The sequence below is a fragment of the Halichondria panicea genome, chromosome 7 (genome assembly GCF_963675165.1).
Source record: "Halichondria panicea chromosome 7, odHalPani1.1, whole genome shotgun sequence".
In the NCBI taxonomy this organism is placed as follows: Eukaryota; Metazoa; Porifera; class Demospongiae; order Suberitida; family Halichondriidae; genus Halichondria; species Halichondria panicea.
The window spans coordinates 6779732-6803707 of record NC_087383.1 but is presented as its reverse complement, the minus strand read 5'-3'; the positions used below and the strand labels follow the sequence as shown (position 1 = coordinate 6803707).

At 39.8% G+C, this 23976-nt stretch overlaps 1 protein-coding gene and 3 long non-coding RNA genes across 4 annotated transcripts in view; 2 read left to right on the top strand and 2 right to left on the bottom strand.

Moving 5' to 3' along the window:
• LOC135338601 (uncharacterized) overlaps positions 1-11461 on the bottom strand; it is a 74688-nt gene extending 63227 nt beyond the window's left edge. Inside the window, exons 1-2 of the long non-coding RNA XR_010395636.1 lie at positions 10969-11461; positions 10284-10850 (exon numbers count right to left, since the gene is read on the bottom strand). This is a non-coding gene — a long non-coding RNA (uncharacterized LOC135338601). The remainder of the gene's footprint in view (positions 1-10283; positions 10851-10968) is intronic.
• LOC135338445 (uncharacterized) overlaps positions 1-23976 on the top strand; it is a 127177-nt gene that overhangs the window by 91729 nt on the left and 11472 nt on the right. Inside the window, exons 5-7 of the mRNA XM_064534568.1 lie at positions 11597-11668; positions 11811-11897; positions 12204-12308. Coding sequence (XP_064390638.1) covers positions 11597-11668; positions 11811-11897; positions 12204-12308 — 264 coding nt within the window. The remainder of the gene's footprint in view (positions 1-11596; positions 11669-11810; positions 11898-12203; positions 12309-23976) is intronic.
• Positions 6226-7177, bottom strand: LOC135338580 (uncharacterized). The gene is made up of 3 exons (XR_010395612.1): positions 6998-7177; positions 6594-6646; positions 6226-6544 (listed from the first exon to the last, which is right to left on the bottom strand). It is a non-coding gene; the product is annotated as an uncharacterized LOC135338580 (long non-coding RNA).
• On the top strand, positions 7238-8008 carry LOC135338652 (uncharacterized). Its single transcript, XR_010395697.1, has 2 exons — positions 7238-7596; positions 7702-8008. It is a non-coding gene; the product is annotated as an uncharacterized LOC135338652 (long non-coding RNA).

Sequence of the window (23976 nt, the reverse complement as noted above, 5' to 3'; positions counted from 1 at the left end):
GCTTTCATTTGTAAAAACCAAATCACGACCATCCAACAATCATACAAGTAGTTTCAGACTAGTGTGCAAGCCTTCTCGACAACACCATAGCAGTGGCGGATCCAGGGGGAGATCCCAGGGTGCCACGGATCCCCCCTTTCAGTATAGCTATTGTGGCTTACTATAGCTACCAGCTAGCTATTTATCAGTTTTGTAGCTATTGTAATAAATTGTGATTCAATGATTGTACCTGCATGTTGTTCTGATGCACCAACTGCCAAAGGAGTGTTCAGGTTAGCCTAGGTTAGCTAGTTGACTGTTCGTATTTCCATGTATAGAAGTCCCTGGCATACTATAATTATAGCACTGATCATGGTCGATCATTTTCCGCTTTTACATTTAGATCTACTACTGTCCTCCACGAGGCATCAGCACCCGCAGTGTTTTCATTGGTTATGGTTTCTAAGACAATGTGCTGTACATTCCTGACTAGTCTCGAGATCAGGCCGATTAAAATACGGCCTGGTATCTATTGCATGGGTGATGATAGTGCACATGCACAAACTAAGTTCCCCAGAATCTGAGGATTTGTTCTACATTAGGAAACTTTTGTAAAATTTATTATAAGTATAATAATAGTTTGTTTACTATAAGTTCAAATACTTTGTCTCCGTGGCTTATGCCCTCTATTCCGTTGTTGAGGAGGCTTGCACACCATTCTGAAGCCAGAAGAGGCTACCTCTACAATGGTCGTATGGTCGTAGTTAATTTGGAAGCACAAATTTACAGATTTTCCATGGTCTGTACAGAAAATAAGTTCAAACATTCCGACCATACGACCATTATAGAGGTAGATGAGAGCTAGCCTCTCCTGGTTTCAGACTATAATTATAGTGTGCGCTCGTTAATTTGAAGATATGCAACTAAGTCAAGTTCAGTCAGTAGAGCATCAGACTGAGGATCATGGGTTTGAGCCCCACATTGGATGAATTTTTTTCGCTGGTGTTGCCCCTTCTATGTGCATGTGCTCGTGCATGTGCTCATGAAACACCGCAGGTGATAATGCCGTACCAATGCCAATGAAGCTATACTGTATATACTAGCAGACTATTACAAACAATCTCAGTCATGTATACATGCAGTTACAACAAGTGTTGCAAGCCTCTCACCATGTTTTTGCTTTCGCTTAAAAGTATTAGAGTGTTATAATAATTATAGAAGAGGTAAATAATTTGCAATGCGCTTTGATTGTTTCACAAGAAAGGGGTGTCCACATAATACCGTAGAAACTGGATTATTAGCGCTTACTCGACTATAAGCGTATATTTATTTTAAGCGCATGCTCAACTGCAGGCTTTAATTGAAGTGCTTTTCCGAAGGTTATTAGTTAATTGATTTAGCTAATTTCGTTTATCTATGAGCTAGTTAGCTTGTACAGTGCATGATAGCTATATAGCTGGTGATATCCATATGGAAGGACTCTCTGCTCTGCGCACTTAAGGCCCGGGTCCAGATTTCAACACCAAAATTTACACTATGTTCATACTGCTGTATTATTTGCAATATACAGTGGATGATGATCCAAAATGAAGCTCAATGTTTTCTTTTTCCAAAAAACTAATTAGCTTAATTCAATTATGCTAATTAGTCCCATAAATGGTGATGACGTCATGCCACTTTCAGAAAGAGAACTGCAAATACGGCGTTGAAGATGCCAAGATCAAGCTTCAAAAACAAGGCTAGATGAACATCTCATATAGCTAGGTACTGGTATCCTTGATGCATGGGAAGAGTAGGAGTTATTGTATTCTTGAGATACACAAAATAGCCTACCTCTAGGGTGGTTGTCAGAGCTAAAGAAGCTAGCATAGCTAAGAAAGTTTTAGACATTTTTACTTCCCATCAATGAAACATAATCATAACAACATACTCTATCTTTTGAGGGCCTAAACAGCTACTCTAAGTCCGCCGTATTAATTTGTTGCCAAAGATAATCTATAATAGTTCTAGCAGCTAGCGAAGTAGCCTCGGTCCCAGGCCGATTTTTTTTAATAGAACGAAGTTGAAAAATACGACCTGATATTGATTGTATCTGGGCTTGGCAGGAACCGGAAACTAAAGCAGAGATTCTTCACATTTTGTTTCCTGCTTTTTTTCTGTAATACTAAAGGTGTACGTAGAGGCATTTTACTCCCTTAAAAGTTACAGTAATGTAGCTCCGTGTCATGTTCTCAATTTACAGCTAGCTAGCTATGGCATACAACGCGTTGCATTGTCTTGTTTGAAGCAAGATGGCCTCACTCTCATGGCAGAACAGGCCCAGGCTCTCAAGCTACTGTTTGAGGGAAGGGACGTGTTTATCTGGTTCCCAACGGGGTATGGCAAGTCTCTCTGCTATATCAGTTGCTACCCTTTTTAATGGACTACAAGCTAGGTAGGACCAAGGCTCCTCCTGTTGACAAAAGTGTTGTTCTTGTCTCCCCTTGTATCTCTCATCATGAGACTCATGATTGATCAGGTCAGGAGTCTAAACAATAGAGGTGTTTCTGCTGCCATCCTCAGTAGCAATAAAGGAATCGACAAAGATTTGGTTGCCACTGCCAAAGAAGTGTCTTCTGGGAAATATTTCCTGCTGTATACTGCCCCAGAGGCTGTTGTTGAAGACCACTGTTGGAGGATTCATTTTTTGTTGTAACACAGAGTCAATTTGTTTTACGTATTAAAAAACCACGCCCAGATCACGCCCAAATACAATCAATACCAGGCCTAGTAGGCGACCTAGCGTTCAATTGGAGACGGATCAGCCTGGGATCGAGGCTACTAGCTAAGCAAATGCATTGACCTTATGACGTCATGTGCAATGAATAACATTAATAAATATTATGAATCTCATTAACACTACATCATCTACATCATCTACAGTGCAACAACCAAAGAGAGTAGATTTTTTTTTTGGGTACACATTTTTTACATTTTGTGGTATATCTTCTAAAGTAAAAGTGATATGATCTATTTAAGTGCAGGTACTTAAAGTTCAACTATTGGCGCTTCCATTGGACCACCACCTGTTACATCACATGACATCATCAGTATAAAATGGCTGTCTGAAGATGTGTACTTCCGAAAATATGTTAGGAATAGTTATTTGTTTGAGTTAAGATTTGAAATTTGCTGTGCATGTACCTGAGTATATTGCTCATCTTTTGAGCTTCAACGGAAGTCTGGGCTACTAGTAAGTTCTGAGAAATACTGCATTTTGTTGTTTTTTGGTGGCAAATATGTTAGGAATACAACTTTCGATTTTATATTAGTTTAGGTCTGATTTTTGAGCAGCATGTACTACAATAGTGTACTTTTCATCTGTACTAACTTACAGGAGTTAGGCTAGCCTCTTCTTTGCTAGAGCGGCCCATAATTATTGTCAAAAACAGTGCTTTTTATGACTTTTGGGGCGATTTGGCTACGTATAAGGCTAAATTGACACGCCCCTGTGACATAGAATGACCAACACCAACTGTGTATTTGCAGGTAGACATCGCATGACCTTTGGATGTAGCAAATAACAACAAGATGATTTGTGACGTCACAAATCAATGAATATCATTGTATACGTCAGCAAAAGTAGCAAAACGGAGCAAAATCACCATTTTTGACAAGAAGGGCCGCTCTAGCAAAGAAGAGACTTGTTTAGCTCCTGTAAGTTAGTGCAAATGAATTTTACACTATTGTAGTACATCCTTCTCAAAAATCAGACCTTAACTAGCATAAAATTGAAAGTTGTATTCCTAACATATTTGCCACGAAAAACCAACAAAATGCAGTATTTCTCAGAACTTACTAGTAGCCCAGACTTCCGTTGAAGCTCAAAAGATGAGCAATATACTCAGGTACATACACAACAAATTTCAGATCTTAACTCAATCAAACAAAATTAATAAGCTACTTCTATTTCTAACATATTTTTGGAGGTACACATCTTCAGACAGCCATTTCATAGTGATGATGTCATATGATGTAACAGGTGGTGGTCCAATGGAAGCGCCAATAGTTGAACTTTCAGTACCTACACTCAAATAGATCATATCACTTTTACTTCAGAAGATATGCCACAAAATGTGAAAAAAAATAAAAATAAAAAAAATCTACTCTCTTTGGTTGTTGCACTGTACATAAAAATTAATGTAGGCAATGAATAAAATTAATCTTATCAGTGCCTGTGACCCAGGCCTTAACTGCACAGAGTGTGCATGCTGTTATACCTTGTCTGATCATGCTGAGAGAATGTGAGACATGAATGAGGTCCTTTTATTCCAAGTTCCTGGTCAATATGAATGTTTTTGTAATACGAATTTAAATGGTGTAAATGATTTGTAAAACTGAACTGTAACATAGTACGTGACAGGCTCTGGGAAAAAGGCCATATTGGAGCAGATATTGGTATTGAGCAATAGCCAGATTTATAGACTACAGTGTATAATCTCATAATAATTTTTCTTGGCTTATAGTTATCTACAGTCTTTCTACTACCTCTCTGTAAAATCTGATGCTCTGAATCCAACGCGTTCCACCGAAGCGCTTTGTCTAAGCAGCCACCATTACCTTACTTTTCCCAATTTAGCAATCTTTAAGTGGGCGTTTCTCAATACCGCTATTTCAGAACTTTGAGTTTCTAACGTGCATAACTCAGGCATGAAAAGAGGTATGTGCAAACTAAGCATATCAATGCATAGGCAATTCTTTGCTCTATCATCTGGTATTTAAATCTCAACAATTGTAGTCTGCTCCAATATGGCCTTTTTCCCAGAGCCTGTCACATACTATGATAATATTATTATAGATCCAGTTAGCAGGGGCGTAGGCAAGGGAGGTGCTTGAACACAATATAATAATAGTGACTTGTTACAATTAAAACATGCATGAGTGTAGAAACCGATGTGGTGGTTAGCTATAATAAAAGGACGTTCTGATGATCGAAGAGTTATTCAAGTGTATCTAGCACTAGCTGCATTTCCTAGAAACACCACTGTGCTCAGAGAGATAATTGTATGGTATATAGTGTGAGTGTGTGTGTGTGTGTGTAGACTGCTACAGCTGCTCAAGGATCAATGAAGTGCAAACAAGAGTTTCTATAGGCTTCTAGTAACGTTTTCTTGGGTTGCATTTTCGGATATGCAGTTATAGCTAGGTTTATTTACTTGGAATGCCATTGCAGCCTAATATTATTTTCAGAAGAGTGCGTAGCAAAACTCGTCCATGGAGTGTTGCTACTCTACTTAGTAGTAGATACAGCTCTGTACAATGCTAGCTAGCTTTAATTTAGTGCAACTACCACCTAGCTTTTTGTATCAGTTGTTTTGATGTATCAATTTCAATGGGTTCGCCCATAAGTTTGTTAGTTGACTGTTCATACCTAGCTCTACACAGGTCGGACTTATACCCTGGCTGAGAATGCATGGGATTTCCCTATAGTCTTATATACTACTCAACGTGTGACCGGAAGTGGGCGTAACTCCCAAAAATGTTCGTACTGCGCGCTCGTTAATTTGAAATCCCCCTTTTCTTTTTCTTGGATCTGCTACTAAGACAAGTTCAGTCGGTAGAGCATCAGACTCTTAATCTGAGGATCATGGGTTTGAGTCCCACATTGGATAAATTTTTGTTCGCTGGTGGCTACGTAGTAATTATTGGTCTTGAGGCAGTACTATAGCAGACTATTACACACATGCATGTATACAGTTACAACGAGTGTTGCAAGCGTGCGCTTGCTAATGCCTCTCGCCATGTTTTTGCTTTCGCTCAAAAGTAGTAGAGTGTTATAGAAGAGGTAAATAAATTGCAGATTGTTTCACAAGAAAGGGGTGTCCAGCACAGTTAATGGTGCATACTGATCGTCTTAAATGGCCTGTAACCAAAGTATATTAACCCTTTCCCCATTGAAGCCGTCATATGACGGCCACTCTAGTGGTCATTTTCAAAAGTTCACGTGGTATCTTTAATAAGCCGCCTCGAGGTACGCTTCGTACAGTAATGTGAAAAGAAAAGTGACCATTTGTGACAGGGCCTAGGAAAACCCCCCTTAACGCGGCACTAATTAAATTAGGCTATAGGTCAATTTAGTAGAAATGAAAAACATGGGCAAAAAATTTTTTTTTCACAGGTGCTAACTTCAGCCCTTCTTCTACCTACCTGTAAAAATTTGGCTCTCTACGAAGCTTTAAACAGGTCAAGCGCGGACGTTGAAGAAACTCACCGAACGTTCATTTTTTACAATGAAATTTACTGTCTACGTGAGGGGAAATTCCCTGGGAATTTCCCTATTATTATTAATTATTTTTAACAAAAAAAGATTACAACTTGTACAGGACTATTTCATCAGCCCAGTACTTACAATCATCAAGAGGAGCCAGGTATAATTATAGCTCCACTTCTTAACAAACATAATTTAGCAACAGAAATTCATTAGAAAGAGCAGTTATCTAGCTAGCTAGCTTGGCGTAGATCCACTCTTGTTTCTTTGGATGTATGTATCCCGTGCCACTTGTCTTCATAAACCCTCCATAACTACCTACAGATAAGTAGTAAGTTAAGATAGACACAATATCAATGTCACTTACATTCTAGCCAATAGACTATTGTTTCTCAGGCCTCCGACACTCGCAACGCGGACCTGGGGGAACCATCCATATAAATGTTATAGGACAATTTCACAGGGTTTCCTGGGCTCTCCAAGATGTGATCACTCATCCCATCAGGCCTGCTAATACTAAGCACAATGGCAGTGATACCAATACTAAATTAAAGGAGGAAAGCTTATTGTAAGGCTAATAATAAGTTGGATCTAGCATATAGACGAATACTAAGTGAAAGGCCACCTATAATAGATCAGACAGGCTTCCTTTAAGCTTTATGAAGAACAGAGACACTTTTTGTAGGCTCCATACAAGTGAGCGATCTATTATAAGACTGATACGTGACACAGAAAGTAAGTACAAGCTGATAACAAGACATGAAAGCTTACCATTGGAGCGACGGGAGTCTTTGTCTTTTTATTTCTCAGAAGATCCTTCCTAGATGCCAAGCAATCCAGCTACATAGCTATACTAGCTAGCTAGAGAGTCCTAGAATGCCTAGCCTTCATCTAACTAACTCCTCTTCTCCAGAAAATCTTTTACTAAGCTTTATGAGTATACGGAAGTGCCCGGAAATCAATAATTGAACTTCAATTATTCATGACGTTTGAGCGTCATTTACTCAAGAGGGCGTTGCAATACTTTGTAGCGTTCCCTCGAACATATCTCCGGATAGAAAATAGCTAGGAGGTCGATCTTGGTATCATTTTGAAGCTTAGAGAACGCTTTATCCGATTCAACAATAAAAATAAACTTGGGTACACCCGCGTTAAGGGGTGTTTTCCTAGGCCCTGTCACATTTGATAGATCCTTGTAGTACAACCTCAGTGAGGTTCTAGGGAAGCTATATAGACAGTGACAATATCGATGCTTATGGCGTTGTAGAGTGAGAGGACAGTGACTGGGATCATAGCTAGATAACGAGCTATCTCAAGCTAGAGCCTGAGGAAGGAAGAAGCTCTTGCGATGGAACAACTTCTTGGATCTGGTAAGTCTAGAGTAGCATCTGTAGTTTTAATAGCTTCAATATAACTGTATTTAGTACAGCAGTGGACATCATGAGCCACCGTTGAACTTGTAAACCTGTGTGTAGGTGAAGAAAACCTTTCCCGGGAAAAGGGCGTCTGCTGATACGACCTCGCAGATAACTTTCTGCAGATCTTGATTGTGTCACCGTGAGAACATTGAGAACACTTATTAGTCACTCTGTGCCTTCATTCAATAATTATTGTTTGTGTACATAATTGTGAACGTTTGTAAACAATTGCTAATTAGTGGGGGTGGTCAGTTGCTAGGTAACGAAGATGGTGTCAAGATACCTCTGGGGTCTGCGCTACCTGTTACAAGTCATTTCAATGTATGGTTCATGATAATTAGAAAATTGTTTTTGTATTTTCTTGTTTTAATTAAAACGGGGAAAGGGTTAAAGGCTCAATACAACGATAGCCTGATGATTTAGCAATAATTATGCAATTATGTTATGTTGCATGTATACAGTCAGGATTATACTCTGATCTTCAGCTAGCTACCCACTGAGCAGCCTCATAATAATTTTATTTAATTTTCGTCTTTTCTGATGAACTATAATTATAAATTAAACTAGATGCATGTAGCTATACAGTATTATCATAAAACCAAAATAATGTGCGTTCCGTTTGAGTCAATTTTATGCTTCATCGGACAAAGTTCCATCCAACCCAGTTAGCCTTGTGCTTATTATACTACCCCTTTTCCAAACACACATGCACGTACTTGATACAGGCCTGGTGGATGAGTTATTCTCCTTGACAATACCGTGGTAGATATACTCAGCATGCATGTGCGGAAAAGCAACTGCTAATAATAAATCTCCAAAAGTATCATTCAAAATGGGCTAAATTACCCCTCCCCTCAATGTTGTTGTATTGGCCAAGGAAGCTATAACAGGTGTTCTATAAGAAGGCAATACTTGTTGGTTACGTTAGCTGATTATCATATTATGTGCATTCGTATCGAGCTAGGGACTCAGGGTGCTGAAACACCCCCTTATAAGTTTGGGAGCTATTAGTAATCGAGTTTGTACAATATTATAGCTAGATCTAGATAAGGCCTCGTATTCAATTTGTGTATTATCGTAGTAATAATTATAACAAGAGTGTACGGAAACCCATGTGGTGGTTAGAGAGGATGGACGTTCTGATGATCAAAATTCTATTACACATGTAAAGTCTATATACATGCATCTATAGGCATTGAGTGTTTGTCGGCAATTCTTAGATATCATTATAAGCAGAAGAAAAGTCTCGAGTAACAAGCGATTTGACTAGATTTTGGTTACGCGGTGGGCGGTATGAAATCATAACCGCGGCTATTCGGTTAATTGGGACTGTGCAGGTTGACCTCGAATCTAATGACTAATTTGCCACTTTGTCTCGAATTGTTATGCTCTCCAGGAGCGTAGCCAGGATTTTTTGGAAGAGGGGGCAAAACCTATCAGCCGCGCAGCGCCGAATTTTGACCGGAAGCCACGCCTCTTAATTATGACGTCATAATTGATCTCTATTTAGTTGGGTGTGGCCTGATGTTTAGAAAGCTAGTTTAGCAAAGAACAAGAACTGTCTATAGATTTAGACCAGAATAGCTCACAGTTTAGGGACTAAATCGTTTTGCTTGCCTACTAGCTAGCTAACTGCAGCAAGATTGGGAAGAAAGGGAGTGCTCAGCAAGATAATCAGCTACACTAACCCTGAGCTGAGTAGTAGAGATCCAGAAAAAGGGGGGGCATTTGCCCCGTTTGCCACCCCCTGCCTACGCCACTGCTCTCTATTTAAACTTTCATACTTCAAATCACACCCAAAACGTCATATCCGGCCGTAATAAACGTACATTAAAAACCTAGCTTGGGGCAGCCAGAACTACAGTATATACGGAGGCATGGCCGCACTTCAGGTCTGATCAAGCTAGCAATTTATAACGACTGGTATATTGAAGTGACTACTTAACGCTTTCCCTGCTTTAATTAAAAGTGAATATTCGCATATTTTGTTTAACCCTTTCCCGGCTTTAATTAAAACAAAATAATACAGAATAAATACATGTTTTTCTTTAAAAATCCATATCTTATGAACCATACATTGAAATCACTCGTAACTATTTCCTACAGGTAGCCCAGACCCCGGGGGTACCATGACATTATCATCGTTACCTAGCAACTGACCACCCCCAACTAATTAGCGATTGTTTACAAACATTCACAATTATGTACACAAACAATATTATACGAAGGCACAAAGTGACTATAGATACTAAGTAAGTGTTCTCAATGTTCTCATGGTGACATAGTTCGATCAGGATCTGCTGAAACTTCTCTGCGAGGTCGTATCAGCAGACGCCCTTTTCCCGGGAAACGTTCTTCACCTACACACACGTTTACAAGTTCAATGGTGGCTCATGATATCCACTGCTGTACTAACTAGCCTAAGCAAACCTATACTGAAGCTATCCTGAAGCTATCAGAATACAGTATGTACAAATGCTACTCTAGACTTACTAGATCCAGAAACTTCCTTCAGGCTCCTCAGGCTCTTTATTTTTTAGCTTGAGGTAGCTTCCTATCTAGCTATGATCCCAGTCACTGTCCTCTCACTCTACAAGGCCATAAGCATCGATATTCTCACTGTCTAGCAGCTCTAGAACCCCACTGAGGTTGTACTACGAAGATCTTGAAGTCATCATCAAACGGTCACTTTTCTTTCGACAGTATACTGCACAAAGCGTACCTCGAAGCAAGATGTTGAAAATACCACGTGAAAGAGCAGCTCAATGCGCATGTGCTGGTACCTACAGTGTGTGCATAGCTCCAACACAGCCCGCACAGCAAATTTTTGAAAAATCTCGGTCCGCTGGACGACATATGTCGTCCAAAGCCGGGAAAGGGTTAAAAAATTTATAACTCATGAACCGTATATTAAAAACACTTGTAACAAAGTTCTACAGGTAGAACCGGACCTGTCGCATTCATGGAATCATCATTGTTGCCTAGCAACCAACCACCACCCCACAAATAACAATTGTTAACAAAAATTCACAATTATGTACACAAACAATATTGTATGATGTTACGAAGTGACTGAACACATGATATAAGTGTTCAGAATGTTCTCACGGTGACATGGCTCACTCAGGACTCAATCATGATCTGCAGAAACTTGTATTTGAGGTTCTATCGGCAGATGCCCTTTTCCCGGGAAATATTTTCTTCACCTACACACAGGTTTACAAATTTAATGGTGTCTCATGATGTCCACTGTTGTACTAACTAGCCTAAATAAACCTATAGTGAAGCTATCAAGACTACAAATGCTACTCTATAGTGACTTACCAGGTTCAGGAAGATGGTCCACCTCAAGTGCGTCTTCCTCAGGATTCTCAGGCTCTTTCTTTTTAGCTTGACCTCTGAAAGGAAGCTTCCTACCTAGCTATGATCCCAGTCACTGTTCTCTCACTCTACAAGGCCATAGGCATCGATATTCTCACTCTCTAGCTTCCCTAGAACCTCCCTGAGGTTGTACTACGAAGATCTTGTAGCAATTATAAAACGGTCACTTTTCTTTCGACAATTCTGATCGAACCGTACCTCAAAGCAAAATATTAAAAATACCATGTGGAAGAGCAGCTCAATGCACATGTGCTGGTATCTGCAGTGTGTGCATAGCTCCAACACAGCGTGCACAATGATTTTTTTTAATTTATCAGTAGCCATGCCGACTATAGTCGGCTAAAGCGGGGAAAGGGTTAATTCAGAGACCCTGATGTGAGACCCTGATGTAGAAACATACATGCAGTATAGGCTTGTTAATTTGTAAAATTATGAGGTTATCAATTAAGCCCTTGCTCTTGTGACCATATCCAGTAAACTGCATGTGATCCATTTTGCGCTGAACATTCTATCATGCATGCATATTTATTATCGTAGTATATTCACAGTGCAATTGTTGTTCTCACCTCAGATTCTGCACAAGTAGTTCGTATCCTAGAGCTGACACTGAAAGATGAAGGTGATGTAACCACCAAAGTTAACGGTGAGATTCATTATTATAGGTGTACACTGAGTGGCGGTCATTTACTGACTAGCAACAGATGCTCCTTTTGTTATAGTATTAATCCACCCCTCACAAGGGTCTATAGTGCTTCATATTAACCACTTTTTATCGTTTTCTCCAGAGAACAATAGACTTCTTATTGCTTGCAAGTTTGGGTACACTGCAATTGTCCGTTATCTGATCAATCAGTGCAATGTGGATGTCAATAGTGAGTGAATATCTTTGTACGCTGATTGCTAATGGCATGCATCACTTTACCTTTCTACCTACCCATTAATTGTGTATGTCTCAACAATGATATCTTATACCTTATGCAATGTTAGGCCCCCCATAACTCATTGTGTATGTCTTGAGTATAATTATATATACACCACTTACTGTGGGTATAGTTGGGTAGGTGCAGTATGGGACATGTAGAGGTGTTCAGGCAATAGTTGTTGGTGACGTTCATTAGTTATGGTTTCTGAGACAATGTATTGTGCATTCCTGACACTGTCCTGACTCACCACTATAGGAGCTGTGACCAGTGATGGACTAACTCCACTGGGAATGGCAGTCAGAGAGGGGAAGCTGGACACTATCAAGTACCTCATCACAGAGTGCAATGTGGATATCAATAGTAAGTTAGTATACGCATGCATGCACTGTAATGACATATATTACTTGACCTTTCTATATCCTAACCCATTGCGTGTACGTCTCAAATGATACTTTACAGTAGCAGCCAATATAAAGTACCCGTTCCGTTTACGTAGTACGTCCGTATAGTACGCATTATAGATACGCGTTTTTTCTTATTCAACCATTGTCATACCCATGCATGCAGCTCTGCACGCAGCTATATATAGCTATATAATTATTGTAAAGTTATAGTTAGCTGTATAATTATATAGATATTAGCGTTTTCTAACCTTGCAGAACAGAGATAGGACTCATATTTATATAATTATAGAGACTGCAGACATTAATATCTTTTTAATGAGAAGTTGAATGAGAAGTGTGAATGGTGCGTTATAATTATGTATAGATCAAGAGCTATAGGCTTAATTACAGCTAGACATAAGCCATAGCATAGCTAAGTACTTGAGATGACTAGGATTGTCTCTTTGTTTGCTACTTTTCTACAACGTACTTGCAACATGTAACGGTAAATAAACGGTACAGTAAATTTCAACGTTTTTAATACTTATGATGGTGTAAAAATGGAAACGTTATGAAACGTACTACGGGTGTACTACGTAAACGGAACGGGTACTTATATTGACCGCTACTGTAGGATCACGATAAAATCCATGCCGTACGTCCATCACAGACAGACAGATGACTATAATTATTATAGAGACTCGCTTCACTCGGCCCTATAAAGCGCCTCATACTCAGGTGCAGGACTGGGACTATAGGCCTGTACCAAATATTCCGGAAAAATTTTTTGAATAATAGGCAGTCTTTTTTACAATGTGAATAATAAATCACTGTGAAAATAATTATGTCCCACATTTTACGTATCAGTAAATCTAATTGTTATTCCAATCATTTGAAAAAATATTGTGTGCTAATAAAAATTTATTATTAGCTGCTGAAACTAACAATTGATGGCTTAACCCTTTCCCGGCTTTAGCCGTCATATGCATGACGGCAGCGGTAGTGATAATTTTCAAAAAATCGTTGTGGGCGCTGTGTTGGAGCTACATGCGCACACTGTAGGTACCAGCACATGCGCATTGGGCTGCTCTTTCACGTGGTATCTTTAATATATCTTGCCTCGAGGTACACTTCGTGCAGTACTGTCAAAAGAAAAGTGACCGTTTGATAATGGCTACAAGATCTTCATAGCACAACCTCAGCGAGGTTCTAGGGCAGCTAGACAGTGAGAATAACGATGCTTATGGCCTTGTTGAGTAAGAGGACAGTGACTGGGATCATACCAAGAGAGTAAACTACTTTTCAGAGGTCAAGCTATAAATATAGAGCCTGAAGAGCCGGAGGAAGAAGCTCCTGAGCATGAACCAAAGTCCTGGACCTTGTAAGTAACTATAGAGTATCATAATGTAGTCAGGATAGCTTCAGTATGTTATGCTTAGTCTAGTTAGTACACAAGTGGACATCATGAGCCACCATTGTACTTGTAAACCTGTGTGTAGGTGAAGAAAACATTTCCCATTAGATCTAAACTAATAGCTTAGTCATCATCACCAGAGCTGGCCACGCTGGTTCCATGACTTTGCATGCAGTAGCTTGTTGGCAGTGTCTCAGTATACAAGTCTTATAATTATTATTAACTGTGACTGCGTGGGAGAATACCTTACGTCCCGATTGTGGGCTACATATCTCCCACGTTCATAAATATCCTTGTGGATCACGCCATTTCCTAAACCAGGCCCTTACTTTTTCTTAACTGTACCCTAATTTCCATGCTGCCTTATTTTGCTATTCTTTTTTATTTATGGATGAACAACGGCAAGAAAAAAGGCCTGGGAACGAGACTAATATTAGTGACCGTTTGATAATGGCTCCAATATCTTCGTAGTACAACCTCAGGGAGGTTATATAGGGCAGCTAAACAACGATGCTTATAATTATTGAGTGAGAGGACAGTGACTGGGATCATAGGAATCTATTTTTCAGAGATCAAGCTATAAATAAAGAGCATGTATGGAGAGCCAGAGGAAGAAGCTCCTGAGCATATATAATTATAGATCAAGTCTCCTGGACCTTGTAAGTAACTATATATAATATAGAACATCTTAATTATGTGGATCATATAGCTATATATAGGTATAGGAATCTATACTTTTCAGAGATTAAACTATAACATGGAGAGCCAGAGGAAAAACTTATAGACCATGGACCTGTATAGAACATCATAATTATAATTATGTGGTCTTAATTGATAGCTTAGTCCAGTTAGTACACAAATGGACGTGAAGTGACAAAATAATATCAGACTATATATAGCACAAAGTGGTCGGTTAAGAAGTTGAAAAATGTGCAGTCCTTAATTCTCACTCTAAAGTAGCCACAGTAGCTTGTCTCTTGCTTGTTTGCTAGAGCTAGCTATCATAGCATGATATGCTTCACCGGCCACTTCCCTGATGTGAAGTGCGGCCTGGAAGCGAGGTTTAGCATGATACATGCATGCACTGGTTTTATCGCAAATTTGGCTATTTCAATGATATCTGTTTTTCTCATGACATTTCGTGTTTTTTATCTTATTGAACACAAGCCACGTGATAATTCCACCCGGTCAATAATTTTGTGACCGAACGTTGGAATCTCTGGTCGATTTTCTAGCTATTATTGACCCATTATAATCCTCAATGAAAAGGGCGTCTGCCGATACAACCTCGCAGAGAAGTTTCTGCAGATCCTGATTGAACCGTGTCACTGTGAGAACATTGAGAACACTTATTTAGTGTCTTTAGTCACTTTGTGCCTTCATGCAATAATTATTGTTTGTGTACATAATTGTGAATGATTGTAAACAATCGCTAATTAGTGGGGGTGGTCAGTTGCTAGGTAACGAAGATGGTGTCAAGATACATCTGGGGTCTGCGCTACCTGTTACAAGTCATTTCAATGTATGGTTCATGATAATTATTATAATTATATTTTGTATTTTCTTGTTTTAATTAAAACGGGGAAGGGTTAAAGGCTCAATACAACGATAGCCTGATGATTTAGCAATAATTATGCAATTATGTTATGTTGCATGTACATTCAGGATTATACTCTGATCTTCAGCTAGCTACCCATGCATGCACTGCATGAGCAGCCTCATAATAATTTTACGTAATTTTCGTCTTATAAGCCTGGGAGCTATATATTAGTAATCAAGTTTTTACAATAATAATTATTATTGTTATAGCTTGATCTTGATAAGGCCTGGTATTTAATGTTTTTAATTATTTTGTGTATTATCGTAGTAATAATTATAACAAGAGTGTACGGAAACCCATGTGGTGGTTAGAGAGGATGGACGTTCTGATGAGCAAAATTCTATTACACATGTAAAGTCTATATACATGCATCTATAGGTATTGAGTGTTTGTCGGCAATTCTTAGATATAATTATGAGCAGAAGAAAAGTCTCGAGTAACAAGCGATTTGACTAAATTTTGGTTCCGCGGTGGGCGGTATGAAATCATAACCGCGGCAATTCAGTTAATTGGGACTGTGCAGGTTGACCTTGAATCTAATGTAATTTGCGACTTTGTCTAGATCGAATCGTTATGCTCTCTATTATTTTAAACTTTCATACTTCAAATCACACCCAAAACGTCATATCCGGCCGTAATAAACGTACCGTATTTACTTGATTAAACGCCCTCCTTGAATAAATGCCCAGGGTAAAAGCTCTGTCTTTGTCAATAAACGCCCATCTTAAATAATCGCCCATGTATGGGGCGTGGCACTGTGGGTGGAGCTGAAATAGCACGTGGAACCCAGTTGCAAGCGTAGCAGCATAGAATAAAAATACTTTTTTGTGATGCATCGATGGCAGAGAGAGAGATACCGACACAGAGGGCACTCCTATGACTTAAATTTAAGCTGAGAAATAGATTTAAGCTAAGACAGTAGCCCAAGAAGAGCACAATAACTGCTGCTGTGCAAAAGTTTGGATATAAATAAACGCCCTCCTCGTTTAAACGCCCCTTCTAAAGACTTCGATCTGAAATAAACGCCCGGGCGTTTAATCAAATCAATACAGTACATTAAAAACCTAGCTTGAGGAAGCCAGAACTATAGTATATATACGGAGGCATGGCCGCACTTCAGGTCTGATCAAGCTAGCAATTTATAACGACTGGTATATTGAAGTGACTACTTAATTCAGAGACCCTGATGTGAGACCCTGTGTAGAATCATACAAGTATATGTATAATTATGAGGTTATCAATTAAGCCGTAAGCCCTTGCTCTTGTGACCATATCCAGTAGACTGTGATCCATTTTGCGCTAAACATTCTATCATGCATGCATATTTATTAGTGTAGTATATTCACAGTGCAATTGTTGTTCTCACCTCAGATTCTGCACTAGTAGTTCGTATCCTAGAGCTGACACTGAAAGATAAAGGTGATGTAACCACCAAAGTTAACGGTGAGATTCATTATTAGGTGTACACTGAGTGGCGGTCATTTACTGACTAGCAACAGATGCTCCTTTTGTTATAGTATTAATCCACCCCTCGCAAGGGTCTAGTGCTTCATATTAACCACTTTTTATCGTTTTTTCCAGAGAACAATCGACTTCTCTTTGCTTGCAAGTTTGGGTACACTGCAATTGTCCGTTATCTGATCAATCAGTGCAATGTGGATGTCAATGGTGAGTGAATATCTTTGTAAGCTGATTGCTAATGGCATGCATCATTTTAACCTTTCTATACCTACCCCAGTGGCGTAGCCAGGGGGGTGCTAGGGGTGCTCGAGCACCCAACCAGCCTGAGTCAAGTATATATACAAATCACAGAGAAATGTATCTTATTATTCCTTCTCTTCCAGATCTTGCTTCAGTTAGGCTGTTAGCTAGCTAGTATAGCAAGGAAAACAATTTGAATGAAAGCACCGCAGGTGCTGATGCCTCGATGGAGATGCCAAAGCTACATAACATAAAGCTTATACACGTAGTACGGTACACATGATAAACATTTTTTAATTTGCGTGCTGCATGCAAACTCAAAGAGTGGGTAATGATCGACCATGATTGTTGTTAAAAACGATCGATGCCAAAGTTCAAGTCTAAAATTAATGGCTGCCATCAGCAGAGCCTTGCAGCTCTCTTCTCACTCTTGCAGCTCTAGCGTTCTAGTGCAGAGCTAACTACTAAGTAGAGTAGCAATACTCGGTAAACAAGTTTGGCAACGTACTCTTCCGAAAAGGCTGCAATGGTATTCCAAGTAAGCAAAACCAGGCATAACCCGAGAACGAAGCATTATTTTGCAAATCCACGAATTCAAATCCAAGAAAACATGACTAGAAGCCTATAGAAACTCTTACTTGCACTTCATTGATCTTTGAGCAGCTGTAGCAGTCTATACACACACACACACAAACACACTACCGTATACCTCGCTTAGGCAGATGAAGTTAAATAATAGGCTGATTAAGTGCGAGTATGAATAATAGATGAAAAAATTTGAATATTTGGCACAGGCCTAACTGAAACCAACATTTAAAAATTATTGCTTGGGGCAGCCAGAACTACATGCAGTATATATACGGAGGCATGGCCGCACTTCAGGTCTGATCAAGCTAGCAATTTATAACGACTGGTATATTGAAGTGACTACTTAATTCAGAGACCCTGATGTGAGACCCTGTGTAGAATCATACAAGTATAGGCCTGTATAATTATGAGGTTATCAATTAAGCCATAAGCCCTTGCTCTTGTGACCATACCCAGTAGACTGTGATCCATTTTGCGCTGAACATTCTATCATGCATGCATATTTATTAGAATAGTATATTCACTGTGCAATTGTTGTTCTCACCTCAGATTCTGCACTAGTAGTTCGTATCCTAGAGCTGACACTGAAAGATGAAGGTGATGTAACTACCAAAGTTAACGGTGAGATTCATTATTAGGTGTACACTGGTCATTTACTGACTATAGCAACAGATGCTCCTTTTGTTATAGTATTAATCCACCCCTCACAAGGGTCTAGTGCTTCATATTAACCACTTTTTATCGTTTTTTCCAGAGAACAATCGACTTTTCTTTGCTTGCAAGTTTGGGTACACTGCAATTGTCCGTTATCTGATCAATCAGTGCAATGTGGATGTCAATGGTGAGTGAATATCGTTGTACGCTGATTGCTAATGGCATGCACCACTTTACCTTTCTACCTACCCATTAATTGTGTATGTCTCAACAATGATATCTTATACCTTATGCAATGTTAGGCCCCCCATAACTCATTGTGTATGTCTTGAGTATATAATACACCACTTACTGTGAGTATACAGTTGGGTAGATACAGTATGGGACATGTAGAGGTGTTCAGGCAGTAGTTGTTAGTGATGTTCATTAGTTATGGTTTCTGAGACAATGTCTTGTGCATTCCTGACACTGTCCTGACTCACCCCACTATAGGAGCTGTGACCAGTGATGGACTAACTCCACTGGGAGTGGCAGTCAGAGAGGAGAGGCTGGGCACTATCAAGTACCTCATCACAGAGTGCAATGTGGATATCAATAGTAAGTTAGTATACTTATTTGCATGCATACACAGTAATGACATAATCACTTGACCTTTCTATATCCCAACCCATTGCGTGCACGTCTCAAATGATACTTTACAGTAGCAGCCAATATAAAGTACCCGTTCCGTTTACGTAGTATATGTCCGTAGTATACTCATTATAAATACGCGTTTTTTCTTATTCAACCATTGTCATATACCCATGCAGCTCTGCACGCAGCTAGCTATATATACGGTGGCCCTGAGCGTTACTATTAGTTCACCTTAGCTACTTGATACTTCGCCTACCTTAGCTACTGGGTAGTTCTACTTGATAGTTCGCCTACCTTAGCTACTGGGTAGTTCACCTACCTTAGCTACTTGATACTTCGCCTACCTTAGCTACTGGGTAGTTCACCTACCTTAGCTACTGGGTAGTTCTACTTGATAGTTCGCCTACCTTAGCTACTGGGTAGTTCACCTACCTTAGCTACTGGGTATAGTTCTACTTGATAGTTCGCCTACCTTAGCTACTTGATAGTTCGCCTACCTTAGCTACTGGGTAGTTCACCTACCTTAGCTACTGGGTAGTTCTACTTGATAGTTCGCCTACCTTAGCTACTGGGTAGTTCACCTACCTTAGCTACTGGGTATAGTTCTACTTGATAGTTCACCTACCTTAGCTACTTGATAGTTCGCCTACCTTAGCTACTGGGTAGTTCACCTACCTTAGCTACTGGGTAGTTCTACTTGATAGTTCGCCTGCCTTAGCTACTTGATAGTTCTACTTGATAGTTCGCCTACCTTAGCTACTGGGTAGTTCACCTACCTTAGCTACTGGGTATAGTTCTACTTGATAGTTCGCCTACCTTAGCTACTTGATAGTTCGCCTACCTTAGCTACTGGGTAGTTTGCCTACCTTAGCTACTGGGTAGTTCACCTACCTTAGCTACTGGGTAGTTCGCCTACCTTATAGCTACTGGGTAGTTCACCTACCTTAGCTACTGGGTATAGTTCTACTTGATAGTTCGCCTACCTTAGCTACTTGATAGTTCGCCTACCTTAGCTACTTGATAGTTCGCCTACCTTAGCTACTGGGTAGTTCACCTACCTTAGCTACTGGGCAGTTCTACTTGATAGTTCGCCTACCTTAGCTACTTGATAGTTCTACTTGATAGTTCGCCTACCTTAGCTACTGGGTAGTTCACCTACCTTAGCTACTGGGTATAGTTCTACTTGATAGTTCGCCTACCTTAGCTACTTGATAGTTCGCCTACCTTAGCTACTGGGTAGTTCACCTACCTTAGCTACTGGGTAGTTCTACTTGATAGTTCGCCTACCTTAGCTACTTGATAGTTTGCCTACCTTAGCTACTGGGTAGTTCACCTACCTTAGCTACTGGGTAGTTCACCTACCTTAGCTACTGGGTAGTTCTACTACCTTAGCTACTGGGTAGTTCACTTACCTTAGCTACTGGGTAGTTCTACTACCTTAGCTACTGGGTAGTTCACCTACTTTAGCTACTGGGTATAGTTCTACTTGATAGTTCGCCTACCTTAGCTACTTGATAGTTCGCCTACCTTAGCTACTGGGTAGTTCACCTACCTTAGCTACTGGGTAGTTCACCTACTTTAGCTACTGGGTATAGTTCTACTTGATAGTTCACCTACCTTAGCTACTTCGCATGCAATTGACCTTTGAACTGCATGTTAATTCTATTTAATGCTGCTGTAGCCGTACTGTACATAGCGACTAGAGATCAATAATGAGAGCTACATATGCACGTATACAGGTACTGAGGATTATCTAACAGCAATGCAAGACTAGAGTACCACACCAAAACCATTGTATAGTACAGAATTCTTGTGCTGCGATGGGATTAGGAGATATAAACGTGAACAACTTGAACTGCATGTGTTGTATTAGTCTGGGGCCAGACCTTTTCTCAGAGGGGGAGGGGGAAGAGAAGAAAAAAGTATCTTAATCCTAGCTCTATTGCCCCAAGCTAGACTAGCTAGTATTGTGAATAACATGTAACTTCAAATGAATCAAGTGTGATACTCTCATCTTGCATTGCTGTTACCCATAGGGTAGCACTAACCGGCTGCAGATAATCCTCAGTACCTGTATATATACATGGAGCTCTCATTTATATTGAGTTGCATGGCTCCAGCAGCATTAACATACAGTTCAAAGATCAACTTCAAAGTAGCTAAGGTAGGTGAACTATCAAGTAGCTAAGGTTGGCGAACTATCAAGTAGCTAAGGTAGGCGAACTATCAAGTAGCTAAGGTAGGCGCACTATCAAGTAGCTAAGGTAGGCGAACTATCAAGTAGCTAAGGTAGGCGAACTATCAAGTAGCTAAGGTAGGCGAACTATCAAGTAGCTAAGGTTGGCGAACTATCAAGTAGCTAAGGTAGGCGAACTATCAAGTAGCTAAGGTAGGCGAACTATCAAGTAGCTAAGGTTGGCGAACTATCAAGTAGCTAAGGTTGGCGAACTATCAAGTAGCTAAGGTAGGTGAACTATCAAGTAGCTAAGGTAGGCGAACTATCAAGTAGCTAAGGTAGGCGAACTATCAAGTAGCTAAGGTTGGCGAACTATCAAGTAGCTAAGGTAGGTGAACTATCAAGTAGCTAAGGTAGGTGAACTACCCAGTAGCTAAGGTAGGCGAACTATCAAGTAGCTAAGGTAGGTGAACTATCAAGTAGCTAAGGTGAACTAATAGTAACGCTCAGGGCCACCGTATATATAGCTATTGTGAAGTAGTTAGCTGTATAGCTATTAGCTATAGCTAGCGTTTTCTAACCTTGTAGAACAGAGATAGGACTCATATTTATATAGAGACTGCAGACATTAATATCTTTTTAATAAGAAGTTGAAGAACCTGCATGTGAATAGTGCGTTATAATTATGTATAGATCAAGAGCTATAGGCTTAATTACAGCTAGACATAAGCCATAGCATAGCTAAGTAATTGAGATGACTAGGATTGTCTCTTTGTTTGCCACTTTTCTACAACGTACTTGCAACATGTAACGGTAAATAACAACGGTACAGTAAATTGCAACGCTTTTAAGATGATGGTGTCAAAACGGAAAGGTTATGAAACGTGTACTACGTAAACGGAACGGGTACTTTATATTGTAGGATCACGATAAAATCCGTGCCGTACGTCTATCACAGACAGACAGATGACTATTATTATAGAGACTCGCTTCACTCGGCCCTATATAAAGCGCCTCATACTCAGGTGCAGGACTGGGACTATAGGCCTGTACCAAAATTAATTTTTGAATAATAGGCAGTTTTTTACAATGTGAATAATAATTCACTGTGAAAATATATCCCACATTTTACATATCAGTAAATCTAATTGTTATTCCAATCATTTATGTTGAAACCACATGTTGTGTGCTAATAAAAGTTTGTTATTAGCTGCTGAAATTAAATCCCATTAATTTATGGTGCTATATATAATTTGTAATAAAATTATTATAGGTGTTTTATTTCATTGCTGTGAATGTTGAATAATTTGAATGAAAGCACCGCAGGTGTAACATAAAGCTACTAATAGCTTTTTTTATACTGATGAACATTTTTGCAATAATTATTTTGCTGCATGCAAACTCAAAGAGTAATGATCGACCATGATTGTTGTTAAAAACGATCGATGCCAAAAGTTAAAGTCTAAAATTAGTGGCTGCCATCAGCAGAGCCTTGCAGCTCTCCTCCTCACTCTTGCAGCTACCAATAGCTATAGCTTTCTAGTGCAGAGCTAACTACTATAAGTAGAGTAGTAACACTCGGTAAACTACGTGCTCTTCTGAAAAGGCTGGAATGGCATTCCAAGTAAGCAAAACTCTAAAACGAAGCATTATTTTGCAAATTCACAAATTAAAATCCAAGTAAACATGACCAGAAGCCTATAGAAACTCTTACTTGCACTTGATTCATCCTTGAGCAGCTGTAGCAGTCTACACAGACACACACACACACACACACACACACACACACACACACACACACACACACACACACACACACACAAACCAGGGGCGTAGCCAGGATTTTGGAGAAAGGGGTGCTATCATAGATGAAAGAGGGTGCTTTGCGCCCGATTTTTAGCTGCGCAGCGCTGAAATTTGGTTGACCGGAAGCCACACCTCTTATTAATGACGTCATAATTAACTTATCTGCCAAGTAGGGCGTGGCTGACCCTTTATTTGCGTAGAGAAGCTGGCCACGATCACAAAAGAGAACTAGTTCATAGATTCAAGCCAGAATAGCTCACAGTTTAGAGACTGAATCGTTTTCCTTGCTATACTAGCTAGCTAACAGCCTAACTGCAGCAAGATCTGGAAGAGAAGGGGTGCTCAGCTGGATAATCAGATACATTTCTCTGTGATTTGTATACTGACTCAGGCTGGTTGGGGGTGCTCGAGCACCCCTAGCACCCCCCCTGGCTACGCCCCTGCAAACATACTACCGTATACCTCGGTTGCTCATGCGCACTGAGGCATAATAATAGGTGTCATTAATTTGAATGAAAGCACCGCAGGTGCTGATGCCTTGGTGGAGATGCCAAAGCTACATAACATAAAGCTTATACACGTAGTACGGTATACATGATGAATTATTTGCATGCTGCATGCAAACTCAAAGAGTGGGTAATGATCGACTATGATTGTTGTTAAAAACGATCGATGCCAAAGTTCAAGTCTAAAATTAATGGCTGCCATCATCAGAGCCTTGCAGCTTTCTTCTCACTCTTGCAGCTACCATGGAATAGCTAGCGTTCTAGTGCAGAGCTAACTACTAAGTAGAGTAGCAATTATACTCGGTAAACAAGTTTGGCTACGTGCTTCAAAAAGCTGCAATGGCATTCCAAGTAGTAAGCAAAACCAGGCATAACTCGAGAACGAAGCATTATTTTGTAAATCCACGAATAAAAATCCAAGAAAACATGACTAGAAGCCTATAGAAACTCTTACTTGCACTTTATTGATCCTTGAGCAGCTGTAGCAGTCTATACACACACAGACACACAAACACATGCAGTACCGTATACCTCGCTTAGGTGGATGAAGTAAATAATAGGCTGATA